Source organism: Trichechus manatus, unplaced genomic scaffold, assembly GCF_000243295.1.
Source record: "Trichechus manatus latirostris isolate Lorelei unplaced genomic scaffold, TriManLat1.0 scaffold00101, whole genome shotgun sequence".
NCBI classification, from domain to species: Eukaryota; Metazoa; Chordata; class Mammalia; order Sirenia; family Trichechidae; genus Trichechus; species Trichechus manatus.
In genome coordinates, this window is record NW_004444037.1 from 2,895,191 (window position 1) to 2,908,334 (window position 13,144).

The following is a 13,144-nucleotide window of genomic DNA, read 5'->3' on the forward strand; positions in this document are numbered from 1 at the left end:
TGCCTTGCGCCTCGATCCCGAATGCGCCTGTGCGCAAGTGGCCCCGCCCCTTTGCGCAGGGGACGTGTTTCTCATGCTGTCCGCACGCCTAACCTGCGGGTTGCTGCACTCGTTATTGCGGGCATCCGCTTCTGCGGTAGCGGGCCGTGGCCTTCGGGAGCCGCTGCTCGAGAGAGGATGCGCGGCCGCCTCCTCTTTCCAGCACCCTTCGGGCGTGGGACATGGGCTTTCTTATGGCCCGATGGCAACTGGGGGCTACGGAGGAAGAGATGACATGGAGGAGCGTTTTCTGTTCCCTGAGTACGTCGCAGAGCAGGAGCCTGAGCGGACCCCCGAAGAGCAGCTGGAGCAGCTGCAGCAGCGGCAAGAGGAGGAGGAGCGACAGAAGCAGCAGCTGCGGGAGGAGCGACGCCAGCAGAAGCTACGGGCCAGCCGCCGGGTGCACCCGGACGTGGGGCACCCAGACCCGGCGGTGCCGCCCAGCGGCGTGAACTGCTCAGGCTGCGGGGCGGAGCTGCACTGCCAGGATCCCGGCGTGCCTGGCTACCTGCCCAGCGAGAAGTTTCTCAGCGCCGCGGCGCAGGTCGACGGGGGGTTAGCGCGGACGGTGTGCCAGCGCTGCTGGTTGCTGGTGCACCACCGCCGCGCCCTGCGCCTGCAGGTGAGCCGCGAGCAGTATCTGGAGCTGGTGAGCGCCGCGCTGCGGCGACCGGGGCCCGCCCTGGTGCTCTACATGGTGGACTTGCTCGACCTGCCCGATCCCCTGCTGCCCGACCTGCCGGCACTGGTGGGCCCCAAACAACTGATCGTGCTGGGGAACAAGGTGGACCTGCTGCCCCAGGACGCTCCCGGCTACCGGCGGCGGCTCCGGGAGCGGCTGTGGAACGATTGTGCCCGCGCCGGGCTCCTGCCGCCTCCTAGCTACCGAGGGCCACAGCACCCCGGCGGAGACGGGCCTGGGGACGGGAAGGAGAATCCGAATCCGTCCGCCGAGCTCCGCACGGTGCTTAGGGACGTGCGCCTGGTAAGCGCCAAGACCGGCTACGGGGTCGAAGAGTTGATCTCCGCGCTTCAGCGCTCCTGGCGCTACCGCGGCGACGTCTACCTGGTGGGCGCCACGAACGCCGGCAAGTCCACTCTCTTCAACACACTGCTGGAATCCGACTACTGTATCGCCAAGGGCGCCGAGGCCATCGACAGGGCCACCATCTCCCCCTGGCCAGGTGAGCCTTAGGAGGCTCGCCCCTTCAGTTTCTGAGAAGTTGGACGTCTGGTGGTGCGTGACCTCAGGCACCTAGTACATCTTTCTGTCATGTCCACCAGAGGGTGCCTGGAGCCTTCCCTTTAAAAATTCTCTCCAAACTTTGGTTACAGGTCTCTTTTCTGAGTCAGCTTAGTGCTTGGAGAATGTGTATGTATTGTAGTAATTTTCTAATAGAAGTATTTACAGAGCACTTCTATGTTTCAGTCACTATTTTAGGCGCTGGAGATATACCAGAGAACAAAGCAAAGTTCTGCTCTCTTGGAGGTTTCCCTTGTAACTTCTTTGTATATTTCTCTGAAAAGTTATTCTTCCTTTTACTCTGAACCTCCACCCTTCAGTCCTACTCCTCATATCTTGAGTTTATTCATTTAAAGGTGAAGTGTGCTCTACACATTTCACGTTTGAAAAATTCACTGAAGCAATATGATGTGTGGCTCTGTCTAGAAGAAATGTCGATCTTGTGGCTTTAAGAAATTTCTGTAATCGGAAAATGGGTCCTTCTCTGACCCTGTTGGAGCCCTGGTGGCACAATGGGTAAGAGCTGGGCTGCTAACCGAAAGGTCAGCGGTTCAAATCTACCAGCTGCTCTTTAGAAACCCTATGAGGCAGTTCTACTTTGTCCTATAGAGTCGTTATGAGTCGGAACCAACTCGATGGCCCATAACAACAACATGACCCTGTTAGTATTTAATAGTTGACAGTAAGGTCTTTGAGTCAGAATTGGCTGGAAGGTGTCAGGTTTGGGTGTTTTTCTTTTTTTGGTTTAATCATTCGGGGGTACTAACTGCCAGTTGTTCCTTTGAAACCAGAGTTTAGCTTTGTTTAGTAAACTTTTTTCTTTATTGGCTTTAAACTTTGTTTTGTTTTGTTTTTTAATTGTGCTTTAGGTGAAAGTTTACAGCACAGATTAGTTTCTCATTCAAAAATTTATACACAAATTGTTTTGTGACATTGGTTGCAATCCCCACAATGTGACAGCACAGTCTCCCTTTCCATCCCAGGTTCCCCATATCCATTTGTCCAGTTTTCCTGTCCTTTCCTGCCTTCTCATCTTGCTTTGGGACAGGAGTTGCCCATTTGATCTGGTATACTTGATCAAACTAAGAAACACGTTTGCTATTGTTTGTTTTTTAGGCCTGTCTAATCTTTGTCTGGAAGATGGGCTTCAGGAGTGGCTTCAGTTCTGAGTTAGCAGGGTGTCCGGGGGCTATAGTCTTGGGGGTTCCTCCAGTCTCAGTCAGACCAGTAAGTCTGGTCTTTTTCTGTGTGAGTTTGAATTTTGTTTTAGATTTTTCTCCCACTCTGTCCGGGATATTGTGATCTCTGTCAGAGTGGTGGTGGTAACTGGGCACCATCTAGTTCTGGGCTTGAGCTGGTGGAGGCTGTGGTTCATGTGGTCCATTAGTCCTTTGGGCTAATATTTTTCTTGTGTCTTTGGTTTTCTTTCTGCTCTGAACTGTGGTTGAATTATACAGGAAAGTGCTTCTATGCATGGTGAAAATGGAAAGAAATCAGATCTGCAGATTTTAGATTCAAATCCTGAGCCAATCTGAGCCTGTTTCTTCATCTGTAAAATGGGAGTAATTTTATAGAGGATTGTCAGGAAGGATAAGTGAGATAAGTCACTGTACTCTACACAGTGTAGCTCTTCAAAAATGTTAGTCCTCCATTCCATTTTTTTTTTTTAACAGTGTTTATAAAAACTTATTATTTGGTATTTCAGGTACTACATTAAACCTTCTGAAGTTTCCTATTTGCAATCCAACTCCTTATAGAATGTTTCAAAGGCAAAAGAGGCTTAAAAAAGATGCAACAAAAGCTGAAGAAGATCTTACCGAGCAAGAACAAAATCAACTTAATCTCTTGAAAAAGCATGCTTATGTAGTAGGTAAGCATCTTCTATGCTAAAATTCTTTGTTGAGCAACCTGAAATATAGCTGTCTGGGGCTAGCCAGTTTTTGTGGGGAACACAGAAGCCCTTCAGAGGAGAGGCTACTGTTTAGAAACCCAGAGGTCAGTATGCTGGGAAAACTGAGACCATAGTTACTTGGAGGAGTCCAGAAAAGAAACCATGCAATAGCTGCCCACGTAGCCATTGTCAGCAATAGAAACATTTCCCCCAAGATACACCCTCTTCCATGCAGACTGTTATAATAGTGAAGTTGTTGATTCCCTGCAGCAGCTTTAAATTAATTTTCCCTCTTTTCCTGGGTATCTCTTTCCAGCCTTTCTTTACTAAAAACAGTTTGATTTCCAACACCACACTAGCCCCAACACTACACAGCCAGTTGTACGCTTGATCATTGCAACGGTCTGACTCCCACTGCCTTTGGGGAAAAAAGCAAAGGTAGTAACATAGTCTCATTTCCATATACTGTAGTCTTAGTAACTTGTTTGAGGCAAACAAAAATTACCTGTATGGAGTCAAAAGCTTTAAAGGAGTGAAAATAATGTCAATATAACTTGTTCTAGGAAGAGTGGGAAGAACATTCCTGTATTCAAAAGAACAGAAAGATGAAGCTACCTTTGAGTTTGATGCTGATTCACTTGCCTTTGACATGGAAAATGAACCTGTTGTTGTAGACAAATCCACCAAACGAGTAGAACTGACCCCACAAGATGTGAAAGATGCCCACTGGTTTTATGACACTCCTGGAATTACAAAAGAGAACTGTGTATGTATTTGGTTTCTTTTAGAAATATTCACAGTCAGTTGCACAAGTACTGTCTTAATTGGCAAGAAAGAGGGTATATTTTCATTTTAGACTCAGTTATGATTCATGCGTAAAGACAGCTCCGGGATGAATCATGTTCTATCTTCCCTTTGGTAGCCATCACTGCTGACAGCCTTCTTGTATTCATTATGGGTGTTATCTTAGTTAGGAAGCTATTTATAGAATCCTAGACTTGAGATTGAAAGAAATCTTAAATATCACTGCAGTCCAACACTCTATTCCATGCTTGAATTACCTCTATAAAATATCCATCAAGAGGCATCCAACTTGAACTTAAGTAAGGAGTGACTCTCCATCAGCTGAAGCAGTATCCTGTCACCTCCCAACATGACACATTTGACCGCTGACCTGCTCTGACTTTGTGTCGAGCTGAGCAGTCTTCCTGTAACTTGGACCCATTGTTTTCTAAAAGCTGTGTAGTAATGACTACTTCCTTTGCCAGACCTTGAAATATTTTAAAATGTACTGTCCTGTCTCTTCCTCATTCTGTTGCTACCCCTCTCTTTCATTTGTTTACCTAGCTAAACACTGAGCACTTACTCTGCTGACTCATAATCCAGATTATTTTTCTTCATTTCCTACAGCTGTTCTCTCTTAGAGATGGGATCCAGGCTATTCATCATCCCAGGCCTCTTTTCAGAATGTTTTCTAATTTGTTTTTGTTCTTAAAGTATGGCAATGAGAACTGAATTTCTTGTATAAGTGCTCTCAGACGAGCATAGTTTAGAATATGATTAACTCCACCTGTCTTGCCCTTATAAATCTTTGGAATCCAGTTGCAGAATCATGAGCAACTTTAATTTTTTCTTGTTAAATTAGTTTATATCCTACTCTGTTATATAAAAATTAAATCTCACAACTTTTTATTCATTTGCTGTTTTGATTTTCATCCAATCATTGATTGATTCGAGTGTGCGCTGAGGATACAGCCTTGCAACAAACAGATCCATTAACCATCATCCTTTGAATCCGGTTACCGATGATGTCTGACTCACCTAGTTATCTCTGAAAAAAAACCGTCAGTGCTTTCTTAGGTACTTCTTCCTTTGCTTCATCTGGATCGCTTACAGTTTCATTCTCAGAATTGTATTCTAGCTGGTGTCCTAGGCCTAGAATAATTGTTAGGTAGTCTGGGTGGCGCAAACAGTTAAGCACTTGACAGCTAGTCATTACTAGCCAAAAGTTTGGCAGTTCAAACCCACTCAGATGTGCCACCTCGAAAAACAGGCCTGTCGATCTGCTCCCAAAAGGTCACAGCCTTGAAAACCCTATGGAGCAGTTCTACTTTGCACACACGGGGTCACCATGAGTCAGAATTGACTCGACGGCAACAACAACGAAAAGAATAATTATTTGTGCACAGCCTTTCCTTCGTTAGCAATCCATAACCTCAGTGTAAATGGACTGCTTTCTAATAATGGTCTCTCAACTTCAACTAATTCTTCCCTTTCAGACCCAGTTAGGTCTGGGATAGTAGTTACTTTAGTAACTCTTGTGAAATAGATCAGAAAGGCAAGAATTCGCAGGATATTTTTGCCAGCAGAATGAGACCCTCAAGTTTTTAGGTAGAAAAGTCTCCCAGCACTAGTAGTTTGCTTCTGTGCCATTTACACTCATTTGATGTTTTAAACCAATGTTTCCCAAACTAACTAACGAACTCCATTGTGAAATGGAAGTATTAAGCCCTCAGCAAAAAAAGGCTAGAAGGTTTCTTTATCCATTTTTTTACCTTCTGTATTCATTTTTTTTGGAAACCCTGGTGGCGTAGTGTTTAAGAGTTCGGCTGCTAACAAAAAGTTGAATCTACCAGGCGCTCCTTGGAAACCCTATGGGGCAGTTCTACTCAGTCCTACAGGGTCACTGTGAGTCGGAGTCGACTCAATGGTAACAGGTTTGGTTTGTTTTGGATTCATTTTTTTAACCAGATTTTGATTCCTTAAATCCTACCAGAATCTTATACTTCCTGGTTTTCCTTTTCTATTTTTTCTAGTCTGTTTAGAAACTCTTCATCCTTAGAAGCAAGAGGATGCATAACTTTCTCGTTTTTTTGCTGAATATTTGAAGGAAATAAGGAAATTGAAGATCAGAATTTAGAAAGATTTTTCAAGCTTTTTACCTGCCCCTTGAGTTGGTGACCATTTTGCATTTAATGCATACATAGTTAACTACTGGGACATAAGGTAGCATATTCTGTTACCTTAAGCTGAAAACCATTGCTCCTTAGAAGCTTTGAGGGAGAGAGCATATTTTCTAATTTGCAATTACATCAGCAGTGTTTTCAGGCTCACATTGATTTTGACATTGGGGTTGGGGGTGGGGATTTGCTGGTAACATTGGAAAGTCCCATACTCTTAAAAAATTGTTTTGCTCTTACTTAGGTTTAAGTTGTGAAAGTACTAAGAGTAGAACCATCAGTAAATTGAGATTAATTTAGACAGGAAAAAAATATATAAATTTTTTGTGCAGCAAATTCTGACCGTTTATTGTGTAGTCTGGAATAGTAACTTTTCATTACTTTTTACCTTACAGGTAAGTCATAATATATTGTTTCTTCAGTAAAGGTAATTCTCTAAAAATCTGCTATTTCCTTCACAGATTTTAAATCTTCTAACAGAAAAAGAAGTAAATGTTGTTTTGCCAACACATTCCATTGTTCCAAGAACTTTTATGCTTAAACCAGGAATGGTTCTATTTTTGGGTGCTATAGGCCGCATAGATTTCCTGCAGGTAAGGAAAGTCTGTACCATTAAAAAAAAAAAAAAAAAAAACTAAGTACTGGGATTTACTTTAAGTATTCCAGGAAAAAAATGGGGGAAGGGGTTAAGAAATCGGTCATATGAACAAGACCAGCAAAATGTTGATAACTTGGTGATGACTATATGAGGATTTGATATACTATTCTTTTTTGTATGTTAGAAAATGCCCATAATAAAAACTTGGAAGGGAAAAAAAAATGCCTTCCCCTGCTCCAAATAAAGGGACTAGGCCTTAAAAACTGTATCTTCACTGAGATATTGAGCGTCCCATACAGCTTGGCATTTAAGACAGGATGATACTGTCCCTTTCCTGTGGTGGTGTTTCATGTGGAAATCATAGGTCAGACCTTTAGGTACAGGGTGGGTATGCATTAAGTAAATTCCAGGATTTTTTGTATCATGGTATGTATGCTTTTTATGTATGTTTTTGTTGTTTGTTTGGCATTCATTTGCATAGCATCATTCAGGGGATCTAGGAGGTCTGTGGAATGGTTCCCTGTTTTACCAAAGTGAAGGGGGGAAAAGGAAAATGAAACATGGAGTATGTCCAGCAATACTGAATGCAATTTACAGGCCATTGCAATAGCACGTTTCTTGAGTTTTATAGTCATAACTTATTGAAAGTTTAGCGTTACGCACTTAGAACCCTTTTATAGTTTACTAAAGCACACAGAATATCAGTTTTTACATAGATACAGTTAAAGAGACAGTATTTCCTCTTTGTTTTTAATAATACAGTATTGTTTGGATTTTTTGTGTTTTTTTTTTAATGATATCAACAAAGCTGTAGAAGCAGTCACAGTTTTCCATGGATTGCTAAAATGCACTGTTTCAGTATTGTGCCTTTTTTTTAGGCATTAATATTGCTTAATTACAGCTTCCGTATCAGAGTAATACTTAGAGAAGGAGCTTGATTTTTTTTTTTTTGTAATAGATTATACCATGTAATGTGCTGGTTTTGTAAGATTTTATTGTGTAAAATAACTTCTTTCTTCCTATCTCAAGGGAAGTCATTCAGCTTGGTTTACAGTTGTGGCTTCCAACTTCCTTCCTGTGCACACTACTTCCTTGGACAGGGCAGATGCTGTGTATCAGAAGCATGCAGGTCATACCTTACTGAAGGTAAGGTGACACACTTTGATGATTGCATATAGTTGTATTAACGTACAGCGTGATAGTCCCATAGCCCTGCAAAGAAACCTTTGTTGGACAGAGCAGTCTTTGGTATGCTGTCAGCCAGCTCCTCCCTCACCTATAAAGTGAAATGGGCTGCATAAGAAAAAAAGGAGTTGATTTGGACTGATCCTAGAATAGCTACAGAGCTGTGCCTTCTCTAGACTACACTGCCCAGTACAGTAGTCATTAGGCACATGTGGCTATTTAATTTTTTTTTAATTAGTTAAAATTTAAATAAAATTTAGTTCCTTCATCACATTGACCACATTTCATATGCCCAGTAGTCACATCATTGCAGAAAGTTCCAGATGACAATGCTGCTCATAACGGGAAGAGACATGGATTTTGTCACAACTGTAGGGATTTCGGTCACTACCCAAATCTAGTGGGTAGAGGCCGGAGATGCTGCTAAGTGTCTTACAATGCACAGGATAGCCCTTCACAACAAAGAATTATTTGGCCCAAAGTGGCAATAGAGCCAAGGTTGAGAAACGTTGCACTAAAGAGATCTTTTCAAAATACAAAGCAGGTCACATTATTCTTTTTGATCTTTTCTCTGTCCAGCTTATAATTCTTTGGTAGGTCCACATTACTCAGAGAAGTCTAATCTGTAGTTCCTTGAACTCATCAACCGTTTTCCAGTTTTTTGTATCTGTACATGTGCTTACCCTTCTGCCCAGAATACATTTCTACTGAGTAACTTTGACCCATTTCTCAAAATACTGCCCACATATTACTTCTTCACTAATGTTGTCCTTGACCCAAAACACATTAATTAGTCCTCTCGTCACAACCATAGCACTTTATAGATGCCTCTCTTATCACATTTCTCACCGTGTATTTGTTTATATGTCATTTCCCCCATCTGATCTTAAGGGCAGGGACCATTTTGTAACATCTATCTTTGTGCCCCTCGTGTCTAACACAAGACCTGGCCTGGAGTAGGCATTCAAGATAGGCATTCATTTATTAATGAATGGATAGATAAATTATTATCAAGTTCCTTCCAATTCATGGAAACATCTCCATTATATATGTACCCTTGGCTTGTCATGAGGTGGAAATTAATCTTCATGGCCAGGACTATAACAACTGAGGTATTTGGAGGGACACTGCCTTAATTGCCCAACACTACTCTTTGTAATAAAGTCCTATGGAGGGCTATAAAAACAGTGTGAACTAATAAAACACGATTCTTCTGTCAAGAGGTTACCACCATATGCCTGCCCAACATGTGGCCCTTGGCACTGGGATTTGTACTTTTCATCATAGACACGGGGCTTCCATGCTTTTCATTTGACCCTGGAAGTGATTTCGAGTTTTTTCAACAATTGAATGCTTAAAAGGATTTCATCCTTGATCCCTGTAGAGAATCATTTTACTAGTGTTTTGCTTAATATTAGAGTTACAGGGGATTTTATTTGAACTTCTAAGCATCTTCATTTTATTTTAATGAAAGGTACCAATGGGTGGAGAAGAGCGAATGGCAGAATTTCCTCCTCTTGTTGCTGAAGACATTACATTAGAGGAAGGACTTGGGGAATCTGAAGCAGTGGCTGACATCAAGTTTTCCTCCGCAGGTTAATTTACACCAAGCCCATTTTAAAAGTTGAATGAAGTTGCCTTATGACTTATATACTGCAGTAGTGTAATTTTATAGAAATGTATGTCTTATGTAAGCTGAGTATTTTAAGGACTACATAAGAAGTTTTAAAAAGAGTGAAAGAGAGCATAGCCTCCTTTTGTGCTCCATTTTGAGTTTTGGTTTGGTGTTTTCGATAAGATGACTGCTAACTCCATTTTGTGTTCTGTTGCATGCCTGCATAGGTTGGGTCACAGTAACACCTCGGTTTAAAGACAGATTGCATCTCCGAGGCTATACACCTCAAGGAACAGTTCTGACGGTCCGGCCCCCTCTCTTGCCATATGTTGTCAACATCAAAGGAAAGCGCATCAAGAAAAGTGTGGCCTATAAAACCAAAAGGCCTCCTTCCCTTGTGTACCATCTGCAGAAGAAAAAGCATTTAAATGTATGAGGCTGACCTTGTTCACAATGAATATTTACTGAACATAACTATGTACATTGAATTATATTAAATACAACTATAATAAAACTCCCCTCCTCCCAACCATTTTTAGAGATCTTAACAGATGGCCTTTTTAAACTACTTGGACTGTGTCTGTTTGTAATGTAATGAGCTTGTAAATACATGTTAGTTTTTGTAAGGTATGTATGTATCTGTGACCCAAATATACCATAAAAAGGAGTTCTGCTAAAAGGACAAATATTGTATAAGACCACTATTATAAGAACTCAGGAAAAGGTTTAAACACAGAAGAAAACATTCTTTGATGGTTACAAGTGTGGGGAGGGAGGGAGATGGGTATTCACTAAGTAGATAGTAGACAAGAATTATCTTAGGTGAAGGGAAGGACAACACACATTACAGGTGAAGTCAGCACCACTGGACTAAACCAAAAGCTAAAAAGTTTACTGAATATAACCAAACCCTTTGAGGGACAGAGTAGGAGGGGCAGGTGTCTGGGGACCATGGTTTCAGGGGACATCTAGGTCAATCAGCATAACAAAGTTTATTAAGAAAATGTTCTGCATCCCACTTTGGTGAGTGGCATCCAGGGTCTTAGAAGCTAGCAAATGGCCATCTAAGATACATCAATTGGTCCCAACCCACCTGGAGCAAAGGAGAATGAAGAACACCAAAGACACAAGGAAAATAGTAGCCCAAGACATAGAAAGGGCCACATAAATCAGAGACTCCATCAGCCTGAGATCAGAAGAACTAGATGATGGTGCCCAGCTACCACCAGTGACTGCCCTGACATGGAACACGACAGAGAGTCCCTGATGGAGCAGGAGAAAACTGGGGTACAGAACTCAAATTCTAGTAAAAAGACCAGACTTAATGGTCTGAGACTGGGGGGACCCCAGAAGACATGGCCCCGGACTCTGTGTTAGCCCAAAACTAAGACCATTCCCAAAGCCAACTCTTCAAAGATTAGACCGGACTATGGGACATAAAATCATACTCGTAAAAGTGTGCTGCTTAGCTCGAGTAGATACATGAGACTAAGTGGGCAGCTCCTTTCGGAGCTGGTTGAATGGACCCGGGAAATCAGGTGGAAAGGAGGACTGTACTGTCACGGTATAGGGAAAGCAGTTATGGTCACATAACTGTGTGTATATATTTAGGTATGAGAGACTAACTTGAATTATAAACTTTCACTTAAAGCACGATTAAAAAAAAAAGGCCTACTATAGTCAAGTTTCTCCCACTTTTTTTATTGACATAGTTAGGATTTTTTCCTATTTGGAGTCTATAGTTGACAGGGCAGTTTAGTAGTTGGCATATTTAAAAATGGCAGAAAATCAATTTCTCCAAATACATTGGCTGAAATAAAGTGCGTATGTGGCTCTGCTCCATATAGTCATCCAAGGATCCTACTAGTGGAACACTCCATGCCTTCCATCTCTAAGTCTAAGCTGGTTACTCAAATTGTCGTGATTTCCTAGCAAGTGGGAAGAGGGGGACCGAATGTAAAGCAAGCACCTTCCCTATTTAAAAGGAGAAAAAAAAGTTGCATACATCACTTCAGCTCACAGAGCTCATTGGTCAATAGTCAGATGGCCACACCCAGTCACATGGCCACACCCAGCCACAAGGAAGCTGGGAAATGGGAACCATTTCAGGTTTTTATTAAGGAAAGAAGGGGATACTGGAGAATAATTAAAAGTCCACAATTTAAAAATGCCTTAACAGCTTAGATAAAAAAATTCAAGCTATATCTTTTCTGTAACTATAAAAGCACTTTAACCATTGTGTTTACATTTGCCTATATTACATTTAACCTGTTCAATCTTGTGTAACATTTACTATAGTTAAAGCCAAGAAACACATCAATCAGAAGTCAACCTTCTGCTATCCCTAGGTGGTAAGTAGTACTACAGCTGTTCACAATGAATAATTGGCAAGTCAAGTCCTAGATCCTAATGTTGAAAAAAATGCTAGTGGGATAAAACTGGGCTGAAATGCCATCAGATTTATGAACTTCCTGTAAACTCTGAGGTCTGACATAAACTTCTTAATAGAGACACAGGTTCTCTGCCAATGTGTGGGATGTTGTGTAGGAGCACCTGTATATTTCACATTTTCCTGCCTTCCCTTCTACCACTCTTCTCAGTAACTCCTGTTAGAATAAAGATAAAGGAAAAATTGAGATGCAACCTGTAATAACTTTGTAGATCTCACTTTTATAGTCTTTCAAAATGGGTACTTTTGGTATCTTGGGAAAGATAATTTTTTTGTCTGTAAAACTTTGTGTCCAGCCTTTTTGGTCCCCAGACACTGATTGCCAGTAGCAACTGCCTCTCCCCTCCTCCCACCTGTCATTGTGACACCCAAAAAGTACCCTCAAAATTTCCAAATGTACCTCTAGAGGGTAGTAGCTTCCCGAATTGAAAAAACTGGAAGTTGATTTCTAGTTATTTTGTTTTATTTTGTAGAGAATGAAATACCATTCATTTTACCAGTTAAAAGTGTGGCCATTATATTTCTACCTTCTGTTGAGAACAAGAGTTCATAATTTAGAGCTAACACCTGAATCCTTAGAATGAAGAAAATATGGTAAATTTCTCATTTATAGAGAAATACAGAGCCTTAAAAACTAACAACTGTCATTACCCTGACAACTTATGAATATGTTTTAGAAAGCGGAGCATTCCCTCTCCTTACCGTCTCTCCAGGCTCTTAGGCCTCTTGACTAGCAAAGACTCCATTTTTAAATGTTCATAGTTCATATTCTTAGGTCTCTTTTACTTCTAAAATTCAACAGTTTTGTTTCATAAAGTTCAACTCAAGCTTACCTAAAAATGTTCCAAGCTACCTTTCTAGGAGTTTCAAGTAGTTCAATTTACTAAGTTTCAGTTTCTTTAGTTATATTAATCTCTTTGGATCTTGATTTTCTCATCTATGAAGTGAGGGAATTACACTAGTTCTTGCTGAAAGGTTCCCAGTTCTAATCTTTTATGATTCTGACTAAAAACAGGCAGAAAAGAAAGCCAGGGAAGGGTGGTTACAATAACTCAGAAAAGACACTCCATGCCTAGACTTAGTTGAGGACCTTTGCTATGACCTGGTATTACTCCATGTTTTTCCAAACTAATGCAGCCCAGGGGCACTGCTGGACTATCCCCG

At 41.5% G+C, this 13,144-nt stretch overlaps 1 protein-coding gene across 1 annotated transcript; it reads left to right on the top strand.

Annotated features, from left to right (window-relative positions):
• Positions 1–58: 58 nt before the first annotated feature.
• On the top strand, positions 59–10,295 carry NOA1 (nitric oxide associated 1). Its single transcript, XM_004382880.3, has 7 exons — positions 59–1,223; positions 2,988–3,152; positions 3,737–3,939; positions 6,595–6,726; positions 7,761–7,877; positions 9,391–9,511; positions 9,759–10,295. The coding sequence occupies exons 1-7, from the start codon at positions 74–76 to the stop codon at positions 9,965–9,967; spliced, it is 2,097 nt and encodes a 698-aa protein (XP_004382937.2). The 5' UTR covers positions 59–73; the 3' UTR covers positions 9,968–10,295.
• The last annotated feature ends 2,849 nt before the right edge of the window (positions 10,296–13,144 follow it).